This window comes from Ptychodera flava, chromosome 14 (genome assembly GCF_041260155.1).
Source record: "Ptychodera flava strain L36383 chromosome 14, AS_Pfla_20210202, whole genome shotgun sequence".
Classification (NCBI taxonomy): domain Eukaryota; kingdom Metazoa; phylum Hemichordata; class Enteropneusta; family Ptychoderidae; genus Ptychodera; species Ptychodera flava.
The window spans coordinates 27,952,252-27,977,151 of record NC_091941.1 but is presented as its reverse complement, the minus strand read 5'-3'; the positions used below and the strand labels follow the sequence as shown (position 1 = coordinate 27,977,151).

The window sequence follows — 24,900 nt, the reverse complement described above, 5'->3', positions numbered from 1 at the left end:
CTATCAACACAACTACGGAGTCAAAGCGAGCGTTTTTGTCTCCCATGATTGCCCGTCAGCCACGTAATCGCAGTCGTGAAGGCCCGTCTTCTGTTTGACAGCGACTTGAGCGACAGAACTCCAAATTCTTTCGTTTGTATACGGAAACCAGTTAATTCAGCACTAATGCATTCCAGTTTATCTGTAACCGATTTGACTGGTAACTGGAAGTGGACTTTTGTACACGGGGCGCTTCACTCTGAAAATCAATAAACCATACCTTGAATGCTTGGATACGTAAAAATTAATAGTTTACTGGGCCAGGTGAACTCGGTATGACCTATCCCCCTCCCTCCCTCCCTCCCCCCCTCCTCTCTCTCTCTCTCTCTCTCTCTCTCTCTCTCTCTCTCTCTCTCTCTCTCTCTCTCTCTCTGACCACTCTGAGAGTTTATACAATGTATACCAAACCCAAATTCATTAAATCTAACGGACAGGGTAAGTATATAATGCGATTATTCTTTTTTTCCAAAACACTGATCGAATCAACAATGCCTTCACTGACACACCATTGTCCTCAAATCACATGACAGTTATAAGTAGATTGCACGGTGAAAGTAGGTCTCCGGACTTCACTACTTGTGCATGATCGTGTTCTCCTGCATGTGTATTCATTTCTCCTTTCATGATATTGCAAAGTTTTTTTCAGGTGAGATCACAAGGTCGACTCAACACAACATTCCACGCAAGCTTCTCCGGAAAAGTGTCTTTCAAAATGGTAGTTGTGCGTGTAATTTTAGCTTTTTGACAAACCTCAGTCTTTCGCAAATGATCAAAATTTGTTTGTATTTTCCTGAACGTACGACAGATATCTGCATTAAACATGAATCAATCGATATAACATGCACAGAGTCAACCATATACCCTTGACTGCAGTAAACCATTTGACTGCTTTGCGCATGGCAGCTATGGATATAGGACTTACCTCAAATTACCGATTAAATGTGTCTTGGTCAATCTTTGATCTTGATTCTTTCACGGGACAGAAAGAAATCGATTTATCTTGTCGACGTTAACAGAGAACTACTCAAAGTGTAGGCAGGTGACGTTATTTACAATTGTATAAATTAGGAAGGCGAACTTTGGTACCCTGATAAGGTGACCCCCGTTAGCCTAGTAACGACAAGTAATAACTGACGTTATTCTTCCCCTAGTAACGTCACCGGGTTGAATTTATTCTGTACCCTAAAAGATCTGTCTACAAACAGTGAAATACAGTTTTCCCGACTTTTACTTGAAAATATTTAAGTCACGTTAGTCTGTATTTATAGTTCTTCGATAAAAGTGTCAAATGTCCAGTGTTTTTAAATGAAAGATCTAGTACTAGTAGTAGTCTGGACAGTCGTCTTAACCAGTCGACAATGAAATAAAAAAAACCCACACGAACACACAACTGGCGGATAATTGATGATTTTTTCAACTGCTTGCGTAATCTATTCTGTGACAATGCACTATGAAATTGATATGTTGCCTGCTCTTGAATGTAAATGAACAACTCCACTGGTCCGACATCAAAATCGTCTCAAAGTCACACAGAGATTGTAAAGTCCATTGCCTCGCCGTTTATTCCCGGCTGAGTTGGACGATATGTAGCTTACCACACGCGATAAGTCAATAAATCGTGATTCGGCAACCAGCAGGCGACAGAGCGGCTTCTCGTCAGTAGAATAACATATTGCGGTTATAAGTACAAACAATGACAAAGTACATTAGTCCACTGGACACATCCAAATTGGTTCATTTGTCCAACTGATCAAAGTACATGACTTGTCATCGAAAATTGTTGTATTAATAGAATATCAGAGTGTAGGAGATAAATTCTGAAATAGATTGTCTTTACTTCTCACTATTAGAGATTGTGATTCTTAAAACACCCGGAGCCTGCTATTTATGTAAGCTTAGGTATCCCATCTGCCTGCGGCCCATCTTTGGGCATGTTATTTTGTTTGTTATCATTATTGTTCTCAATATAACTGTCAATTTTAACGTTCGATCAGAGAGCCCTAATTCATACTGTATGCACCATTTTGAAAGCCGTTGTACTTGGTATTTTGGTTAGCCCAGGCTGTGGCAGAGTACTTCGACTCCTTCTCAACTTTATTTATATAAACCGCGGCCAAGATGAGCAATATGACGACGCAAACGGCCACAGAAAGCAGTAAACAGAACAAGAGAACAAGGAATCCAGTGTAGTCTTTACTGCATGCCGTCTGCGGCTCTTCGACCACTGGCTCTAGGGTGGTTGTTGTCGACGTCACCGTCTCTGATATCATTGCTTTGGTGGTTGCTGGTGGTTTAGCAGTTGATCTTGTAGTTGTTCTTGTTTTTGTTGTGGTGGTGATGGTGGGTTTTGTCGGAGTAGTTGGTTTTCTGGTGACTGGTGTGTAGAACCTCTCGCTATTGAGTCTTGTCTTGAAAAAAGAATCCTGGTGGTGGTAATGTAAACGACAATTGATATAATTTAATTTACAGAATCTTTTCCGATTCAAGGTAATATGACACTTATCATAACTGTCCGGAAGCGGCCTATACTCGCTTCGGAGGACCATCACAATGTCTGACACGATGACATAGAGAAAGCCTCGATTAACATACTCATATAAAACGAATTCAATGACTACTTAGCAAGATACAAATGCAATAACATATTTGTGCATGCAAACATACATACATACATACATACATACATACATACATACATACATACATACATACATACATACATACATACATACATACATACATACATACATATACACACACCACACACCACACACACAACACACACACACACACACACACATACATACATACATACATACATACATACATACATACATACATACATACATACATACATACATACATACATACATACATACATACATACATACATACATACATACATACATACATACATACATACATACATACATACATACATACATACATACATACGCATTCACGCAAGTACACACTAGTATACAAGGAATAGTTATGTGTCACGTTTTAGATGAGTTACTTACAGCTTCTGGACATGTAACGTAGAGATTGTTCCAATCCCAATCACCTGTCTTATTTCCAACATCTTCATACTGGGAAGGAAAATGAAAGTTGTAAATGATGTCAGTAACAGTTTATAAAGTCTGCATTTTTTGCTGTAACGTGTCCGCCGTCCCGTCCTCTGGAATATCATCATGTATATTGTTCTCCCGTCCTTTCCTAAAGATAATCACATTGTCAAAGCATGTTGCTTTGGTTTTAAGCTCTTAGTTCGACTCTAACATAATTTAGTGAGTGACTGTCTCTCAATTGAAATCAAACAAATAGAGTCGATTAAAAATACGCATGTGAATAAGAACATAAAAAACTTGAAACATAAATTTTGTGGATTTTCTTCTCTGATAAAGAAGGCTGAAGAAACGATCTCTCAGTGAGATATAATCGGCACGTGTCATGAAGACAAACTTTGAAGGACTCGGGCAGATAACTCGGAACATTGATTTGTAGTTGCACATACCATGTTATTCCAGAGCCCACCAGCCGACAGCTGGTGGCCGACTTCACTGAAATGGAAACAATCTGGCGCCATTAAACTGTCGTCCCAATTACCTTCCTACAATATAAAAAATGTATTGCGCATTACGTAAGGGATATCGTTTGGCTGACTTAACTGATATCGGAGACTTTAACGTATTTCTCCATGAATGAAGTGAAAATTACGAACTAGTTAATTTAATGGATGCTATTTATTCGGTCGATATAACACACTCGAATCATATACTCTCTTTTTTAAGATCTCTCCTTGAACCACTACATATCATGAAAGACTATCATCGTCTCAAGATCTCCATGAATAATATTGCAAAACTTTGTATAATGGATAGTCTTGACGAATTCCTTAAAAGGCCTCATGTTATACCATTCCGCAACCCAACCTTCATCGTGCAATTCTTTCCCGTTAAGTCAAATAACATCAGCAAATGAGAGAGAGAGAGAGAGAGAGAGAGAGAGAGAGAAGAGAGAGAGAGAGAGAGAGAGAGTGAGAGAGAGAGAGAGAGAGAGAGAGAGAGAGAGAGAATGTTCTAACTTAAAATAACTGACCTCCTCGTTCCAAGGTAAACCAGTGTATTCCAAGAATGGCTGAACAACGACGGTGAAGTCATCGCGGGTATCGTAGCGTCCATAGTGGACCAACTCTTTGGTCAGTCTCTGAAATATATGAACATTAGTATGATGACGAAAGGATCCGGAGAAAGTGCAGGATGATTGTTGTTCTTTGAAACATCATCGATATCAAAGGAACGCCGTTGTGCATTATTTTCTTACGTAAAATCACCACTAGTGGAGTGTTTAAACAAAAAATGAAGTAAAAGAGAAGAAAAAAGAGGAAATCAAGAGGATACAGATGATGTTGAAAAAGTCACAGAAGACATGTTGAAAGAAAAGTTTGAACAAGGGAAAATGATGATACACTTCAAAAATGTGAGCTGTTTTTAGCATTCGCTTGAAAGAATCAAGGAAAGTGCTTCGTCAAGTTGAAACTGGCAGATCATTAAATAATTTTTGTGCTATAGCTGGAAGAGCGATTTTAACTTGACTGTGTATAACAACTGTAAGTTGCTACAATTTTCAGAGAAACAATTTTCACCGTGAAGACAACTTGCCGGTTTGTGTTATGAAAGAATATAACACAGGTACACTGGAGCATTGCGGTGAATCATTCGAAACACCCGAAGAAGGATTTCAATTCACTTGACATTGTTTTGAGAGATTCCATAAAGCAAACTGCTGTCATAATTTAATATTGATGTAGCCAACGTATGGATCGGGTGTGTTTCTGGGTCTTCTGGTAATAAGGATGTGACTCATTTTACGGATTTAAAAAACCCGCAGATTTACAGACGGTTTTTCAACAATCATGCCAGTATAAAATTAAGCACCAAAGATGTACTCCGGACAATGGTACAAGCATCATCTGAAGAATGGGACATGCGGTCAAGTTTAACCACACTGTTGACCCCCAAAAAGAAACAAAAAAACCAACAATAGATATTTACTTGTTAGTAGTCGTTTATGTTCTCTAAATAGATGCTCGAAATTTAAACCTACCTGGTACTCTCTCATTATGGCAACTAATTCGGCCACTTCAGTTTCATTCGTATATAGGAGCTTAGCGCAGGGACACAGGAAACTGCACAGTATCAAAAAAAATTAAGTTATCTCCTTCATGACGTGACCACCGGGGTGTTAGAGAATTGCGCGGCAGTAACAAATGGTTCATGTCAGTCAGTTTTTTGTGTCTGTCATTTTCGTCCTACATGTATCTTCCCATTTCTGTTTCTCTCTCACACTAAAACACACACCCAAGTACGCAATCAACGTAGTGTATCGTTTTCTTTATGTGACTGCTGAGCCGAATATGGAAAATAATAAGGGTACGTCAGAAAAATAATAGTATACATTGGTACGCATACTCCGATAGGTTACTTACCGATGCATGATATTACAGAACGGGCTATCCAGCTTGTTTATCTCTGTTACTTGCAAGACAGAAACCAAATTAACGAATGTCTTCGGAAGCTAAAACATAGATTCGCAAACGGTATAATTATTTTTGTTTCTAAATGCCATGGCGTCCAATCTTACGTCATCGTTCAGTAGCCGAGTTCGTAAACATTTCAATATATCAAGCGTCAAATATTAGCCAAATTTCATAGCATGTCTCGTCTAAGTTTGATAACATTTGAGGCGCGTGTGCAAGTAGATGACAATTGCAGTAAAATCTCGTGAAAAGTTACAAACTCCAATTTACACTCTGCATGTGAATCTTAAATGTCACAGAGAAGTAACTGGTGCATGGCCAGAACAAGAACATACGCACAGAACAGGCCTTAACGTAGGGAAAACACCATATATTGAAGTTTTGCGAGGGCAGTAAGCTGATAAGGCACCCCGTCATTTTGCCGTAGTCCCCCCCCCCCAGAGATGAAGGTACAGTCCCTCAGACTGTGATCAATACAGTCATATAAGGATACTGCGGCGTTGTAATTCTATTTCCCAAATCAATGACAAGCGCGAAGTTCCTGCACCTTCTACAGACTAAACTTAGCTTCATTTCTTGAGGATTGCATTACCTCGGCATGCATGATGTCCAACGCTTTTCTGATATTGTTGATGTAGTTTTCCGGAGCGAACCTTTCTCTGTCTCGACACCATCCACACAGGTCATTACCGCCTATGAACAGAGTGACCATCTTCCAGTCGTGATAGTAATTGATGTTTGGGTCCTCCTTCAATCGTTCTACCAGCATTTCTGTCTGTGAAGCCATGTTCCTGAAATGCGATAGGAATGATCTTTATTTTCAAGCGTTTGGGCTTCACATGCAAAAATATTTTCGCAATCAAGCTTTAAAGGACGAAAACTCTTCAAGTTAATGTATGTGTATCATTCTGCGAACGCTTGATTTGTGTGAAAATGAATTAATAAGCAAAATGTGTTTGTTTGCATGCATATTCGTGTGAGTTTATGTCTGTCTGTCTGTCTGTATGCAAGCAAAGAAGCATACACTCACTCAGACACAGCGCCAGGTACTGCAACGTTGAGATTAGCACCAGGTGAGTTCACGTTTCCTCGACCCGTCGAGTATCCCTCAAGTCCATTCTGTGCGTAAAAGTCTTTAAGAAGGGCTATAAAATAAAAGTTTGAAGAGACGTTCCTATAAAATTGGCTGACTTCCCGCGTGTGAACGAGTGAAGACGAACACACGACAATAATTTCTTAGTTTGAATTCCTCGTTTCGTTTCTAAATATCGTCGTCTAAAATATGATTTAGAATGCGCCTCGGGGACAGATATTAGGACTATTTTGGTCTACCATATGTGTGGGTTCATTTTGATGCTCATGGAATAATTAAAGATTTCTCAAGCTTAGCTGCTTTTTGTGAAAATCGAAAATTCCAAAAAAATCATAACCAAAACTTCATAGGAAGGATGAAGGTCTAAAAACTCCTCGGAGTTATGAGAAATGATACACAGTCTTGATCTGACTACATTGACTACATTTACAACAAGGCTTTGCTGGGTTAAGAACAAACATTATTAACATATTATCTGTCAACCATGAAACCTTTGATTGAATTTTGTCACTTATGGCATAATGGCCTTATATTTTATCAGTCCACCTTTCTTGAATCAGTCCAAAAGAGAGCGTTTAGAATCCTGAATCCTGAATCTATTACAACAAATGATCACACTCTGCACCAGAGAAGACATAAATTATGTCATTCTTTCTTTCATAATATATGCATTGATACTGACAAGTTGAACTACTTTATCAACTCAGTTTCCACCAGAAAGACTCACCACTCAAACGATATGCTACACCTGAGTGCCATATACAAAGATTTAAGAAGTTTTATTCCTTATGCTCTTTACAATGATCAAATAGCTTTTCTTCTTATCTGACTGCTTTTAGAAACATTCAGTGTCTCTTAACAGGCCCATTTAAAATATGTACTTTTCATACTGTAAGAATCCAACCTGCCCTTCGTATGGAATCTGGTTGCACAAGTTTAATAAACAAATATCACCCTGCATTACATTTTCCTCTTATTTGTTTATTTATAGAATCTATATGACGTCATTTTTACAGTCAGACTGAGTAGGTGTTTAATGCCACTAAGACCATATCGGTTTGATAATAACCTGGACACTTGTTTCAAGATATTGTTGATTAGTGGCAAAGTGTACTTACTAGCCACAGTCAAAGTTGATCCATTGACGGGATGGTCGTCCCCACCGACGCTGTACACAACCCCTCGATACTCGAACAGACACTGCACTGGGTTGGTGGCCTTCGCACCGTTACCAGCCTGAAAATAGTCAGTTAGTGTAAAACTGAGACCAAAAACATACTGAGTTAAAATGTCCCTATGAGCCACCATCGACGGGTACATAAAGTCGCACTTTAATTGTATTCATAGACAGAAAAAGAGCAGAAGTTTAAGATGTCCCATATATATATATATATATATATATATATATATATATATATATATATATATATATATATATATATATATATATATATATATATAGAGAGAGAGAGAGAGAGAGAGAGAGAGAGAGAGAGAGAGAGAGAGAGAGAGAGAGATATGGTGTGATGTCCCATATGTGTATATATAATATATGTATATTATATATATATATATATATATATATATATATATATATATATATATATATATATATATATATATAGATACATATATGGTATATATGGTGTATATATACATATATATATATATGTATATATGTATAATATACATATATTATATATACACATATGGGACATCACACATATCTATAAATATATATAGATATGGTGTCTATATATATATATATATATATATATATATATATATATATATATATATATATACGGTGTGTATGAGTGTGTATATTATATATGCATACATATAGATAAATGAATAGATAGATGGACGATGAGAGAGAAAAATCAAAATGAGACGCAAAACACATTGGCATGAGGTCACGTTCTTGCTTAGCCAAATGACTCACCGTTAGCGAATCTCCTAGAGCACCGATGACTCTGATATCAGTTGGATGGAGATGATGAACTACAAAAATACAAGAAATCGACAAAATCAAAATTAGATTCATCATTGGTCGTGTGCTTTGAAAGAATCTGAAACCCCGAGATGTTGTTTTGTAATCAGGCACGACTTTACAGACGAGAAAGTTTTTCTGGAATAGTGAAATCGTTTTGCAACAAAAGTAGTTGCTGAGAAATATGGGATCGTACAATTGGATCGATATAACAGTGACTCGGTTTACATGTTCAAAATAGAATCCACAACTATGGGATTGACATAGTAAGCAGAAGGATTTGTCGCCCATTTTGTACGCCATGTAAATACAATTTTAAACGCATAACAAATCGTTGAAGCGATGGATGAAAAGCAAAGGAAAAAAACTAAATGTAAATTCCAAGAAAAGCTTTATTTGTATGCGACATCCTTCCTTGGTTTATGAACCCGCGAAAACCATGACTTTGAATTCAACAGTATTACTCACCATCTATACCTTGTGGTCTGTCAAATAAACCGGGAAGTTTGACCTCACACGGAAATTCTTCAGGGGGGTCTATCTGTAGTGTAATATACGCAGAAGACATTTTTCAGGGTTCACAATATGAAGGTCAATGTTTGGCGCCATAAATGTGTATCTACTTTAGTTGTTTTAACCTTATCTTCGGGGAGGATAAAGTTTGAAATTTACTCATAATGTCGGATGTTTCAACATTTTTCGTTACCGATGCTGCTCTGCAAATTTGAAATTAGGCCCAATGCCATTTGCACGCCATCACCTCTGGGGCATAAAGAGGAACTATCGAGAAAGCAGAAGTACTTACAAGGAATGGCTTCACAATCCTTTCTTTCGTTTTCTGTTCCTCACTTAAACTGTCGATGGCTTTCAGGTACTCATCCCAGGCTGTGTATGTAAACAGGAATCGATTGATGGGAGATATTAATTAGTTTCCATATTGACGAAGAGATTTAGGCCTCGCCCAGCGTATTTCCAACACTTCTCTGTTTTTAGCGGGGATTATTTGGAGGACGATGTGCAAAAATTCTACATGTTTGCCATTTGAGTTTCAATATCTACTAAGGATAGGACCGTCTCAATGATCGAGCGCCATCTACGGCCTAGTTTCTCTCCATAACCCGCACATCTAACGGAAATGAATTTCACTAAAATGTTACATTAGAGAAGGAAACTTAAGATTCAAAGTTCAGTGATTCCGCTAACAACTCACACAGATACAGTTCATCGCACAACAGAATACAAAAAACAGTCACTCATCACATTAATAGTGATTTCAAATTTCGTGGAACAGTTCTGACTCCGATGCAGGGAGGGTATACTAGCTAGATTGCTTTAATTGCCAAGTACCTGAAAGCACCATGGTTGTATATAGGAAAGCAACCAATATGAGAATATAAAACGAATAGTTTGATATACATGTACTTTGAACACAAGCACGACGACATAAAATGGACACCGATTTTCTTGTTTGTGGCTTGCTGCATGGATTGCTGATACGTAACATTAGCAAACATGTTGCAATTATTTATTACTAAATTAGGTCTTCCTGGTCTTAAAATCTCAACAAGTTCTACCGTGAGTTCGAGTCCGATCAAGAGTTTACTGACCGAGTTGAAACCACCATATTTTCTACCCCGGCTCGGTAACTCTGCTGGGGGACAGAATTGTCCCCGAGGCTATCTTTCGCCCAGTAAATCCATGTATCCGTTGCTTTGATAAAGTTTATGTACGATGTGTGCGCGTGCTTCATGAACTCTACACCTACAGCGTCTGGGGTCGCAGTCAGAAAAATTGTAACAACTTAGCTCGGTTATTGAACCAGTCTTTTATAAGGGTGGGGATTTGGCCGAGCGGTTTTGACTGTGATGTCTCTGGGTGATGGGGTGCCGTACGTCATGAGTTCAAATCCGATCGAGAATTTACTGAATTTAGTGCGATGTTGAAAATACACCAGTTATATCATGTTAACTGTATACCACTGCACATCATCCACATGACAAGGAAGAGTGGCCTGTAATTTTGTTCAACCTCAGATGATTGCTTCAAAATGCTTCGTGTTGTAACCATTTTCAAAATAACACGGGCTGAGAAAACGTCATCGTTGAAGATTTAAGCCGTTCTTTGGAAATGAATGTTATTCTTTCGCACATTCAATAGTCCCCCTCCTATTGGCAATTGATTCATATATTGTCATATCTATATTTGCCTTCGTTATTTCCTTTGCATCCCTAGGACATAAATTCCCTCTGAATGAGGGTTTTCGGGGGCTAACAGATCACATGCTTCTATTTCTGGTCAAAATGGTTAATCTATCTGTACATAGACCCTCGAGGTTTTTCTCAGGTGTCTATGATCTGTACTGTTTTTATATGTCATCAAAATTCACGGACTTTGACAGTAGTGCTTGCACGTTGTAAACGAGTGGATCGGGATAAGTCATCGGCAAACTGTCCTCCAGTATGTACGTAAGCTTAAAGCCTGATAACCTTATGTGACAACTTTGAAAAATCACGCAATTCAGCATGAAAAAGGTCTCGAGTAATAACTTACGATTGTACTGGTCCGAGGCACTGCAAAAACCGATGAGGCAAGCGCAGAGCAGCAGGGTTGTGCCCTTCAACGCCATCGTTTTAAAGCTGATTGTTTTCGTATACTAACTTTATCCTGTGTGTGTAGGGTTCGAGTGATGGTCGACACCAACAATTTGGACCGTCAGGTGACTTTTGACCTCGACTCTTAGGATGCACTATTGATCCAAAATATATTTTATCAGTCTAAAACACACTATCTCATTAAAACTGTTACATTTCCATGCTAATGTTGACAGCTTCTTCCTCTCCAACCTTTGAATTCATGCAAATAATTGAAAGATCCAGTATATACATTTAAATATTTGCACAGAAGCTTGGTAAACGTCCTCCAAATTGGAAAATATGAGTACAAATGACAATGTCCGGCACAAAAAGTTTGCGCGACCTGATAGTATTAATCAACCAACCAATCAGAGCCAGGAATACCAAATACTGTGTGAGCATGCGTGCAGTTGTTTACAACTGTCTGTAAAGGAGATGGCTATTTGTTGTTGATACGCCAAAAGGCACTAGATTGTCAGTTAATGAAGAGAAACTCCTATGTGCACCTGTGTAAAATTTTAAATGTAAGATGGCATTTCTACCTTAAGGTAGAATGCGCCTTGGGGACAGGTATTCAGACTCTCAAACCTTTTCAATGCTTATTTTGTCCTTTACTTTTTGAGGCTCATTTTGAAGCTCGAGGAGAATTTGAAATTTTTGCTGGCTTATTTTTGTGAAAATTTTATTTCCGCCATAGAGTTAACAAAGAAATGACAGCCATTTCGAATTTTAAGTGTCGGTTAATATTGAGCAATTTTCTCTCCCGTTTCAAATTTTGCAAAGTCTGAGCAACAGTTTAAGTCTTTCAATTTCGAGGCACGTACTACCTTAATGATTTGACATTAATTTTAAACTTTCGATTATTGAAAAAAAATAAGCAAGTGAAAGCTTTTCTTTTTCCATTAGCTTCAAAATGAGCCCCCTCAAGTGGTAGTAGACAAAATACTATCGGAAAAGTTTGAAAAGTCCGAATATATGTTCCTGAGGCGGGTTCTAGTTTAAAATGATAACATGCTTCCTGAACGCGGTTTTATTGCTTACAGCCAACCAATTAGATAACGGCTTCCGAGATGCTGCACATTAGCCCCGGTTTTATATAGACCCTATTCGGATACGCTCTAACGCAAATACTTATTACCAGTAATGTATAATCACATAGCTGATTAAGCATCTCAATAAACTGTTTTGTGAGAGGTTACACAATTCATCAACGACAAAAAGAAAGAAGGAAAAGAAAAAAAGGAAAAGCATGGGATTACGCGGAATGGAGTTCAGCAATGTCGACAGCTTTTGCCGTAGATAAATTTTTGCCTCTCCAAGTACAGAATAACAATATATATTTCTTTAAAGAAGAGGTTTGTTTTCGTGATTTCTTTTCAAGTCGTTGTTTCGGAAGGTACAAAACTAAACTTCTCTGATTAAAGTATCACTGATGCCTCAAATTTGCAGAAGTTGTTATAAGCAAACTCATTAACGATCTTTACCGACATTTGTTATCAATGTAGGTTCCCTATCAATCCCGCGTGGCTGGCAGATATCATTTTCCCGGTCATTGGAAGATCGCATGGCAACATCACATTTTCTCTGAATTATGCGGAAATTTTTAAAAACTACAGTACAGTCGAGTGTTTCGGAAAAAACGTGGATGTTGTTGGTTTTTTTGTTGTTGTTCCTGTTATTTAACTTGCTCTGAGGAAGTGTGTGAACGTATCCTGTAAGTACGTGTTGTAGGAGATATGACACCAGATGGAAATATCGCCGAATTAAGAGAATTAAGTAACTGTTATCTAACTTCCTTAAATTCAATAAATTGGTTTGGAAACCACCATACGGTCTATTTCTGTCCTATTTTCTCCTCAGAATATTTTAGAAATAACGACTTCCCTTGAGTAGGCAACTTTTTACAAGATTTTAACTCGAAAAATAAAAGTCACTTGTCTTTAATACAGTCAACGTGCCATAGAGGCTATTCTTGAATGAATTTGGCACGGATCGGACAAAATCAGAGTGACCACAATATTGGGGTGATATCCGGTGGTGAAGATAAGCACAAGTCACGTTCGGAGCAAATTTAGCAAAACCGATCTGACTGAAATCAGATTTCTATGGCGGCGAGAACCAACCTCTCGACCAATACCGCGGACACAGAAAGAGAAAACAACGAATCTGATTTTAGATTGAGCCAAAAATGAAGAAGAAATCTATAAATTAGGATGAGAAAAATTTGCTTGTCATTGGTGGTATCTTTATTTTTTGAGGTTTGCTGCTAGGAATTGTTAGTCCATGACCCGCCTAGTAAGGTCACCAAATAATGGTGTTATTCAACCAGCTTACACTTTTACCAAATATCTCCTGTGATCTCGGGAAAAATTGGGTCATTTGCAATTCCACAAGTCTCGACATAAAAAGTTTAACACCAATCAAAATGTGAAAATTCGATGTAAAAGAGTATTGGTTGTGCAGGAGGCCGACACGCGTGTGCCACCACTATACTTGTGTCGTTGATTGGAATGAAATGGGTACGGTCAAACATGTCATCAAAACAAACATAAGAAGGATTAAAGTGGGTCAATGATGTCTCTAGTCTTCACCTGTTTATGTCAATTCAATCTTATCAAGGGACGACATTGTACCGTATAGATACCATCGGTTTGGTTAAACATCAGGAGGGGAACTTGACCTTCCTAACTTTACGCGATGAAAATGGTCTTACGGATTGTAGCATTTCGCCTTGAGATTTGGACACATTAAAATCAGTGTACCAGACTCAATGGTATTGTATCTGCTTAATCTCTTTTGAATGCTGTTGTGACCATTTATCATTTTGCTCAGAGGGAAGTATCCAGAAAGCGAATGAAGTTAACTTGTATGTAGAAGTAGGGTCCCATCCTTGACCTGATTTGCGCATGACAATTGTGACCCCATACCATGACTTCACGCTCAGTGCAATGTCAGCATAAATGATTCAGCTTTTCCTCCAATAATACACTTTATTCGTTAATTTAAATTTATAAAGAGAGTCTTTGTTACGAATAGGAACGACTCCAAACTGTATCACAGTGATCTCGACAAATAAATGTTGTTCTTGAAGATTTCAACATACTCTGAAAAGTATTGATTCAAATATCTCCGATGGGAAACCGACTAAGGAGAGAAAGTCTAGATGAAAACCTTGAGATTGAAATTTAAAGATTGACACCAGACGACGCTTCTCTTCTCTAGAGATGAATCACCGTTGGTAACATTCCTAATACTAACACAAATGCGTAGATGGTAGCCATTGGTAACGACGCCTTGGAAACTCCTTCTCTGTGCCGTGTTGTCATCGGTGCGACAGGCACTGGCATCGTAGTTGGATTCCGCGCTTCGGTTCCGTTGTTAAGCCGAGTCCTAAAGAAGTCGCTCTGCGTTAGAAGAACAGAACCAAACGTTGATTGGACATTGAGCTTAGGAACTAAGGCAGAAATAAATTATTGTCCGGACTAAAATTGATCTATCAACTACAAAGCTGCATGTTGTACACAATGCACAGTTGTCAAAGTTAATACTTTTCATTTGAACATACCTAGTGGAGGAGGAAGAAGACAACTGAACTTGTTTTCAACAACAACTGAACTTGTTTTCAACAGCAAAAAAATGACGAAAGGTGTCTCATTTATAAAAAAAGATAAAGTTTGAAACATCCGCTCGTTTTGTGTGTGTGTATGTTTCGCTCATTTAGTTTTTGCTGAGTCATCATAGTCGAAATTCGATTAACATTTTAACAGACGTAGTGCTTTTTAGAAAGGGTTTTATTTTAATTTTCACATCGAGGACATTTCTTCCCACTGACGTAAACATGGCAAACTTCTTCCAGGGTTCAATTTTCATTTCAGCAGCAGTCAAGTGTTTTCGTTAAAAGTACATGCAGGGTTTACTGCCAGTCTTTCCCTTACTTCTTTACTTATAAATCCACGGTATGTATATAACGTAGCAGACTCGTTCACGCAAAAATACAAAATACTGTACCAGGAACACGCCGATCGGAGGAGATGACTCGCTGAAGCAGCATGTAACAGAATTTGGTACAAGTTTAGAGCGTGAAGTACACAAATGACGCCATGAAAGCTAAGTTGTCATCTGGTAATCACTTCAAAATTTTAAACGATCGGAGGACAATTTGTGTAAACGACTTACCGGTCCAGGACACGTGAAGTACAGATTACTGTAATCAAAGTCAGTGGTTTTGTTTCCGACCGCTTCGAACTGTGGAAAAATTCAGAGGTGAAGAAACTGCCTCTAAGTAAATCATGTTTATTGATTAAAGTACAGCCCCTTCATCAGAGACACATTTACAAGCTTACACTTATTAGAATGTATCATGTTCAAAATCGAAGTAAATGTACTGAGAGGCACTGTTTCGAATGAAATTTTCATTCAAGGTTCGATGGTAGTATTTCTTTTGAACGTTTTTATACATATGAATGAATGTTATACATGGAGACGTCTTGCATTGGGAGATATCATGATCTTTATGAACTCACAAGATTATTCCAGAGGGCCGCAGCAGAAAGTTGATGTCCGAGTTCACTGAAATGGAAGCAATCCGGCGCCATCATGCTGTCGTCCCAGCCACCTATCTTCAGAGACAAACAAGCAAAGCACACAAGTTTCTCTTTTGTTTGTTTGTTTGTTTGTGAACTGGTTGGTATCTCCGTTTGTTTGTATGTTTGTTTGTTTGTTGGTTGGTTGGTTGGTTGGTTCGTTGGTTACAAGTGCCATTATAGAAAAAGATTTCTAAAAAATTCTCTTCTTTCTTCATAATTTTGATTTCTAGATAAAACCTAACAAACCTGCTGAGTTGCATGCTCTTAAATTATGTGTGATGCATGTCCAAATTAAAGCTCCAGTAGCTGTATCTTGTTGCATTTTTCGATAAGATGGTTTGAAATTAAATGCAACTTATTTGAAAAAGCTCATCGAAGTTTTACGTTTTCATACATTGGCGACGAACGCACAACTAAGATTTTAACAATGAACTAATTTTCGAGTTGACCACTGCAAACATACGCATGAAGTGCGTGAAATTAATCGACCAAATCCATCACAAAGGATTCAAATAGTGACAATTTTAAAGATGATATGACTTGACGAGAATACAAAGCATATTCGCAAAGATCGGATGGTAGTATTTTGGTAAGCACACTGCAAAAACGATACAGCTACGTTGGCTTTAATATTCAATGATGATCTCGTCTGATCTCGATCCAGGAAGAGACTAGTGAAAGACAACAGAATATTGAAATCTGCAGTGAAAAGTTACAGTCGGTATAGCGACACTATAATTAATAACGACTATGATGTTAAAAGAATACTTTTACTTAAACTACCTGTTGAATGAAAGAATTTGGCAAACTTACATCGTATACGCGATTTTTCGCGCGAGAAATTCTCTAAAATATATCTGACCATCGTTTAAACATTTAGACATACTGCATTCATTGTTATCCTGCTATCTTTCAATCAAAAGGGACGGCCTGTCCTGCAATTTGAGAATCTTATCTAATTTCAAACAATTAAAGACTATAGAAAAAGACAAGGTACTGTTTGTATGTGTCCGTCAGAAAGTGACAGTTTAACCAACCCACCTCTTCATTCCATGGCATTCCGGTGTGCTCTAAGAATGGCTGGACTACGACGGTGAAATCGTCACGAGTGTCGTATCGTCCGCTATCAACCAACTCTCTTGTCAACCTCTGAAAATTCAAAGAGAAAAGAAAATCATTAATTATCACGTGACCATTTTCTTGCCATTCATGGAATTCACTACTCTATTTCTTTTAGTTGGGAATGTGCAAACAATATCGCAGAAATATTCACGCATAAAATAGAATATGTGGTCTTCGCTCTATTACCTGGTATTCTCTCATAACATCCACCAGTTCTGATACCTCATCTGTGTTGTTGCCACTCAATTTAGCACAAGGACAAACGACCCTGCAGAACGAAAAGCAACAAAAACTATATTCTCTACTTTCATCTTGTTCACACTAACAGAGTGCTGAGAAACGATTCCAGATGGAGGTTTAAAGTTTATCTATGTTATATTCACTTGTGTTTGTTTGTTTGTTTGTTTGTTTGTTCGTTCGGTTTGTTGTTGTTTATTAATTAACTCATGCTTACTCGCCGACTTACTTTCTTATTTTATGAAAAACTTACTCCCACTGCAATACTAACTTTTCTATTTAGTCGCCGCTTTACTATTTTACCATGCTTGTGCATACTCGGACGAATGCAAGCCAATCTTTATCTGATAAATTGAAGATTATCAAGGATGACCATGGTAGCTCTGAGCGATGCAAGAAAACCGACACTTAGGAATTTCCTTCAGCGAAGTAAATAATGTAATTAAGTAGAAATTAATCGAACGATTAATTATTGGAGGTAGCATGTATCATCAGCCGATCCGCGACTCAGCATCAAACGAAACCAGCAATCTTAGAGGTAAGTGTAATTACTGACAGGTAATTGGACGTATACTTACTGGTGAATTATATTACAGAGAAGGTCATCCATTTTATTGATTTCTATGACTTGTATTACTGATATTAAATTGACGAATGTCTTCGGTAGCTACAGATAAAAATATTAACAATTCGATTGTCATGAGAATGATAGCTGCACACTAATTACAACTGTGACGTCTAATTCGTTTCTATAACTATCATGGACCACCACTTCAGAGAAGAAAATAGGTATTCCTTGTTGTTGCACAACTTCGCAAGGACTGCCGACAGATTATGCAGATTGCGCAGTCTGCGTAGGTTTGCTGTGTTATTGATGTCATGCGGACATCAGAGTTCACATAAAAGATCTCCTGAGTAAACCCTCCGATTTTTTAAAAAGTCTAATGGTTTTATTTGCTATAGTTTCAATTTATCAAAATTTGTACTACTGTATTTTTTTAATGCATAATGCATGCAACAGGCGTGTTTCAGACATAAATGGTTTCTCAGTGTGACCTTTCGGCTCTTACTTCATCATGCAGTACGTCGAGCGCCTTTCTGATGTTGTCGATGTAAGTTTCTGGTTTATATTTGTCTTTGTCACGACACCAAGCACACAGATCATTCCCACCAATGAACAGAGTCACCATCTTCCAATCGTTTTCGTAATCTGTTTCATGCTCTTGCAGCCGCTCGATCAGCCAATTGGCGTGCGTCTCCATGTGTCTATCAATCAAGCAATAGGAGGGGAAACATTCAAAAAGAGTGGAAAGCTCTATGATGGATGAGGGGTCTAATCTGACTAATGTGCAATCAGAATCTAAAGTTGGATACAAGACTGTCTTGTCGCCGTTGTAGGGATGCTATTTAGTTTTCACTCGATTCCCATTATCAAAGCACGGGTCTTGCGTCTTTCACATTTGGAAATGATTTTTTGCTCTCACTTACTCCGACCGGGCGCCAGCAACGCCCACATTCAGATTAGCGCCTTCAGAGTCGACATCGCCTGTGCCAATGGAATAGCCTGAGATACCCTCCTGGTACTGCTTCAACATTGCTGTAGATAAAGATAGAAGGCGAAATTGAATATTCAAAATATTCATAACCTGCGTGTCACACAGAGTGCAAATGAACCAGAAAGTTAAGGAGCCCTATGAGTATATTTTGATATGTATGTGAAAACAGACAAGTAAAACGAAATGTCAAAATAAAAAAGTGTATAATTGTGTCTTCATATACTTTGCTGTTTCATTGCGATCTAGTTTTTTTTAAATTAAATGTTCACTTCCGGTACAAATTTAATTTACCCTCTCTCAACTTGAGTATATATGACAAATAGCATATGTCAATATGTCACCGATAAAGTCGAGGATAGTTAGTTTTGATGAAACGATGAAAAGTCACTTCTTTGCGGAGGAATGTCACCAATCAGCAATAGCAAGTCTCGTGGTCTATTGAAGAGTTCGACCGTTAATGCTGTCTGTTTTGGAAATATATATCAACACACAAAACAAATGTTCAAATCACATTTGTCTGTTCAGGGAATCGTTCGGGGGAGAGGGAGGGAAGAAAGGAGAAAGAGTGGGGCAGGGGAAGAGAGGGAGGAGATGAGGGAAGACAGAGAGGAAAGGAGAGGTAAAGATGGCATCTAATATGGAGAAACACTTTATACAAAGTCGACATACTTGCGAGAGTGATAACTTTCCCCTCCTCTTGACTGTAGTTCTCGTAATCATCACCTCCAACGCTGTAAACCACACCTCTGTACTCTATCAGACATTGCAATGGATTGTTGGCTTTCGCGCCGTTACCAGCCTGTTAAAAAGGGGAAAAATAAAAGGCATTTAGCTTATTGAATTTGATGACTGTGTCACAATCTTCATTTATCTCCAATTAACGTCTTTGTTGTCCACATCATGACAGCCTTTGACCCGTACAAGTATTATCGTAACCACCACCACCGACCACCACAACCATCATCATCATCATCATCATCATCATCATCATCATCATCATCATCATCATCTTCATCTCGCGTTCTGCCCCTTCCTAATCTTACCGTCAAAGAGTCTCCCATTGCTGCGATTACTTTGATATCAGCCGGATGAAGGTGATGTACTGATACGAAGGAAAAAAGACAAAATGCGTTAAGTGTCGTTGTCGACACCTTTACAAAACTGTCTATACAGAGATCTCTCGAAGACGAACCTCTTTCTCTGTTCAACTTTGCATTTACATGAATTAAAAAACAGCAAAAGGATCTTGATATTGTACCCTGTCTGCTAAATTTATTCAGTGAGTATTGTTAAAAATCAAGCGTTAAATATAAAACTCATTTCTTTCTAAACGTACCATAACAAACCATAACATAACAAAAAGTGTGCGTTGGTTCTGTGTTGTCACATAGTCACAAGCCTTACAGTGCGCCCGGCTTTTGTAGACACATTTTTTGATAAGATCCTAAGTTCTCAGGTTTCCGGGTTTTTTTAGGATTTCAAGAAAGAGGCCAAGAGGCTCTTTCTAGACATGAAAAGTAAAATAGTTTGGTTGTATAGGATTTTCCACAGAGCTTCATGAGCATGAGAATGCACTCAAAAGAGTTCTTACCGTCCATTTTTGGTCTGTTTGCAGGACTTTCTATAGCACACGGAAATTCTGGTGGAATCTGGATTCAAGATAATATGCATAAGCTTCAAAAAGTCAATGACCAGTATATTTAAACTAGTAACTGTCACGTTTTTGTTGATGTCCTTTCTAAATCAAGAATTTGGAACAGGTTCTTTTGAGGTTTTCTTCTTTTGATTATCTCAGTGTCATTAGGGGGCGTGTCAAACGTCTTTGCTGATAAATTGCATTGACATCTTCTTCTAATAGGCGTTCATTTTTCTTTCAAAAATAACATCCTTGGGTTAGTGCAGCAGATCGTCTTTAAATCATTTTGCATATATTAAATTCAAAGAAATTCGTGATAAAAAACAAAGTTTTTTTAACTCACATTGTAAGGACTTTTCATTTCCTTTTCCTTGAAATCATCCTCGTTGAGACTTTCTATCAGCTCAACATATTCACGCCAGTCTGTATGAAGCAATGAGTACCATGTGACATGGTGAAGAGCATATTTAAGCTATTCCCGGCCTTGGGCCAAAGTCACCTGGGATAGTGCAACCTGTGACAAAATTTGGTTTCATTTTTTTTCTAATGCTAGTATCGGTGTTCTAACGCCTCTAGGGGTGATTCAATGTTTCCGAATTATCCAAAATCCTCATCCAAACTATCTGCCAAATTTCAAATTGGATCAAATTGGATCGAAACATGGGCTTACTTGTGTAGTTATAGCAGGTATTCGACAACATTTTATTTTCGCCGAATCAAGGTTCAAAGGGGAAATTATCTTGCGAGACGGTATAGGTTCACAGAAGACGGCAGATGACGAGTGTAATCAAAGAACTACCCTAGTATAAGTGGCAATTTGACCCTGCCGTTATTAGCATAACTGTAGCAGACTAAAGCTCCGATATGTCTTTTTATGACCAGTTAATTATTCCTCATTTTAGATGCAAAATCTCAGACACAAAATAATAATAATGAAATATGCTATTAGTCTATTTTTGGAAAGCGTTATTGATGTGTGAATGTAATCTCGTGGCGTTTTATCCTGCCCATGCGCAGACCAGGATGTGAGATAAACGTGTTGCTGTGGAGGGGTTCTACAACACCGACATCTCCTGATGGCTAAGGATGTGATACCGCTGTAACAGCCCCATCTTAAAGTACATAGCCTGACAGATAACATGGAAGGTCAATTTTAAGATGCTCAGAATTCTAAAGAGGCTGGCAATGAAATTGAAAATCAGCAAATGATTGTTTATGAGTATGCCATGGTGCGGCCCTTTACTCACAGCAAAACTAAACGAGACAAAGTCAATAGGTACATCCTACCGATTTGGAATTAGCATTAGAACACTTTTCATTTCCCGGGCGTTGTTTGAGTGCGAGCACCTGATTTGGCACCTGTCAAATGTGCATAATAATGGACGTAGCCAGTGGTCACTAGATTTCACCTTCCAAAAAGTGTGATGAACTCATACACATAAGCGTTGCAGGAACGCTCATGTATTGCGCAAAAAGGCATTTTTAGAGAGTGTATGTAATAGATCACCCAGGGTTCGGTATGTCCTGGTAACGTACCTGGCCCGATAGATACAATCATTCGACTGTTTACCTTGATGACAGCCATACGATAGCATCCTTATCTAAGGCCTTGCACCTTGTGGCTTATCTCGACAGCATCGATCGAACGCAAACAAAATTAAAATCACCTGACTCAATAAATATTACTGTGAATGTGCACTATGTGTCCAGTGTTTTCAAAAATAAACACATTGTCCATGAAACGTTTAAACCAGGTCATGTCGGCCTCTAGAATTCATTTGGAAAAGTGTTCACTTTTTTCGCTACTATTCTGCATACATAGACGACGTCAAACCGCGCATTAGTCGCTGTTTTTCGAAATGAGTCCCACCCTCCATTAACATTAACATTGAGACAGCGCGAATTGGGAGAAAAACGACAGACGTAACCCCGGCTTATGCGTATTTCAACTATTACAAAAATCCCACTTTCAATAGGAGATTAATCTATTTGTTAATATAAAATGAAATCATGGCACGTGTACAGTGGGAATGTTGAAATAGTTCAGACTGGCTTAGCTACCTGAATCTGAATGCATAGTCACGTGATCTGAATAATAGATAGTTACCATCCAAATCAACTCTACCTGACACTCATTTTTCATAAATGTATTAACTTTTAAAACCAATGATACGAATCCTTTTATCATTTCCCATACCGGGTTTTTGAATAGATACACTGTAGATTGCACATTTGTATGATGGGTTTGTATATCGCGATATCCTTTGGAAGTAGACATTCTGCCCCCAGGTCATCCTCAGCCAGGCCTGTCTTTACCACTTACCTATACTCCTTATCCACCTTGCCCTTCATAAAAAAGCTTTCTCACCATTCGCAATCATTGAGAACTTCCCTTGACATGGTTTCGGACCTCAGCAAGAAGAGGTCATTTTGCAAACCTGTGTTTCAAGACCTCGTTCATGGACATTAGCAATAGTTAATTATTTATGCATTCTGATAATTGAACCGTGCTTATATTGCCAGTGGCATGGAAACATGACTTAGTGCTCGATGTCTTGCAAAAACGTAGTATAAATCCCGTGTTTCTGCTGTCTCGAGACATTTTTGCGAGGTTTTCCATTTTGTTCATCCCACATATATACAGACAAAGACAAACTGTGGGCAATGTTAATCCCCTATTTGTAAACTACAGGAATGATTTTTTTCATTTAACATGCAAGATAAAAAAGTAAATTATTAAAAACGACATCGGACGGTGTTACAAATTAAAATGCCCTAAATTCATAACATTGTTATGACGTGATTTGTTTTTAATAAGTATAAACTCTCCTGTTATAATTTAAGTGATTCATAAATACAGGTTTTCGTAAAGGAGTCTAAGTAAAAAATCACGTAACGTTGATTGGACAAATGGCAGTTGGGGATAGGCAACAAACAGGACTCTGAGGTCAAGATGCAACGAGTCTTTGGCAACAGCCTAGAAAAGTTACCCCTTCCCCTTCATAGCCAACCACTGCACTTTTCCGCCCTCTTTGACACCTGTTTCTGAAGACTTTTGGCACTTTTAAATAAAATTTTCAGTTACATGTTTTTAGTCTCCTTCACTGGGCACAGACTTACGGTCCTCTGTATGCTTCATGACATGGCCCAATGTGTTAAAAGCTTGCTCACTGCACAGATTGTTCTTGTGTAGGTGAGACAGAACAGTGAGACCAACAAGGAGACGTGATTGGTAATGATATCGTGCTTACTGTCGAACTCCTCGGCGACTCCAACCTCAACGAAAAGTATGCAGATACAGACTAAGAAGGCCGGCTTTACCATCTTTGCAAACTCGTAACACCACTGTACGCCTGTGAGCTTGAACTGCGTGATCGATCCACAAGACAACCAGTCGTGTATTTTTTTCTGTTTGAAATAATCATTTTGATGACGATGACACATCACCTGACTAAATATATTGAGATACAACTGTCAGAAATCTCATAACTTATATTAACAAATTAATTGATGTTCAGCACATGTCCGTTAAAGTTTTCAAACTTTGATCTGCTTCGAGATGTAGGGGTCCGCTGCAAACTGACTCCAGACATACACGATACAGCTCACAAGTATGGTATTTACGAGAAACACCTGTAACATGCAGACAATCTTGGTTTTAAGAATTAAATTTCTAGTATTAATTCTATCAACGAACTCTACGTTTGCCATCTTGAACAGTTTGCTTGAGAAAGATCAGTCGGGCAGTGGACATCTGTGTGCATTGAGTCACGTGTGTTTGGTGATAAGACAACCAATCTTCCGTAAAGATCAGCGTTTGCCCCCGTCTACAAAATGACCCACTTCAACAGTTCAGACACGCCGATGCACATGTCTAACAGAGTTTATTCTGTTCAGGTGTGAAATGTACATCACATAAGAGCACTATCTACAGTAATTGTATCGCTCATTTTATCACGTGGTGATACTTGGATCAAAGTGCTGTGAAGGTAATTTGCTTTGAAGGTATTCGGATCCTATCGTTGTCCGGAGACTAGAACTATGCAGACTATGTCCGAGTCCTTCACTGGACTCTGGTCCATTCTATGGACGGAAAGGAGACATCCGTACAATATATCTATTGTCATCTCTATCTATAGACCGCTAAAAACAATGGCAATTCAATTCAGTTACGAGGTCACCGGTGACGTATTCTTGATTCGAAGCCAGTGGAATGTGTCAAAAACATAATTCTTTCGACAGTCGAGGTCCTTGTGCTGTTTTCGTCAGGGTTGTTGTTTTTCATTATTTGAAACAAAGCCAAACATCAGAGCTTCCTATCATAAGTATATAAACACCAAATTTAAGGGCTACAATGTCAGGCCGTTCATCATGTTCTCAAAGCCCGTGATTATTGTTACAAAGTTCCGATGTTCTATTGGTATTGTGAATAAAACGCTAAAAAATGCTACTTGACTTTCTTT

General features: G+C 38.3%; 2 protein-coding genes across 2 annotated transcripts; both read right to left on the bottom strand.

Moving 5' to 3' along the window:
- Positions 1-1,430: 1,430 nt before the first annotated feature.
- LOC139150011 (phospholipase B1, membrane-associated-like) lies at positions 1,431-11,612 on the bottom strand. Its single transcript, XM_070722151.1, has 13 exons — positions 11,218-11,612; positions 9,473-9,552; positions 9,136-9,208; positions 8,620-8,678; positions 7,793-7,910; positions 6,612-6,726; positions 6,174-6,372; positions 5,531-5,619; positions 5,149-5,230; positions 4,141-4,248; positions 3,557-3,652; positions 3,063-3,131; positions 1,431-2,462 (listed from the first exon to the last, which is right to left on the bottom strand). The coding sequence occupies exons 1-13, from the start codon at positions 11,291-11,293 to the stop codon at positions 2,040-2,042; spliced, it is 1,587 nt and encodes a 528-aa protein (XP_070578252.1). The 5' UTR covers positions 11,294-11,612; the 3' UTR covers positions 1,431-2,039.
- Positions 11,613-14,279: 2,667 nt separating this feature from the next.
- On the bottom strand, positions 14,280-24,900 carry LOC139150009 (phospholipase B1, membrane-associated-like). The gene is made up of 13 exons (XM_070722149.1): positions 23,689-24,900; positions 20,781-20,860; positions 20,393-20,450; positions 19,845-19,903; positions 19,471-19,600; positions 18,734-18,842; positions 18,316-18,511; positions 17,824-17,912; positions 17,195-17,276; positions 16,928-17,035; positions 15,824-15,919; positions 15,477-15,545; positions 14,280-14,704 (listed from the first exon to the last, which is right to left on the bottom strand). Exons 1-13 carry the CDS (start codon positions 23,879-23,881, stop codon positions 14,519-14,521), a joined length of 1,455 nt encoding a protein of 484 aa, XP_070578250.1. The 5' UTR covers positions 23,882-24,900; the 3' UTR covers positions 14,280-14,518.

Bases quoted from the DNA above. Each gene is read 5' to 3' on its own strand.
- LOC139150011 (XM_070722151.1), bottom strand. From the start codon at position 11,293: ATGGCGTTGAAGGGCACAACCCTGCTGCTCTGCGCTTGCCTCATCGGT. The intron at 9,553-11,217 runs GTAAGTTATTAC...TTACATACACAG, and splicing joins TGCCTCGGACCAGTACAATC to CCTGGGATGAGTACCTGAAA. The intron at 4,249-5,148 runs GTAGGTTTAAAT...CATATATTTCAG, and splicing joins CCATAATGAGAGAGTACCAG to AGACTGACCAAAGAGTTGGT.
- LOC139150009 (XM_070722149.1), bottom strand. From the start codon at position 23,881: ATGTGTCATCGTCATCAAAATGATTATTTCAAACAGAAAAAAATACAC. The intron at 19,904-20,392 runs GTAAGAACTCTT...CCTTCGTATCAG, and splicing joins AAACAGACCAAAAATGGACG to TACATCACCTTCATCCGGCT. The intron at 15,546-15,823 runs GTGAGTTCATAA...ATTTTTCCACAG, and splicing joins CGGCCCTCTGGAATAATCTT to TTCGAAGCGGTCGGAAACAA.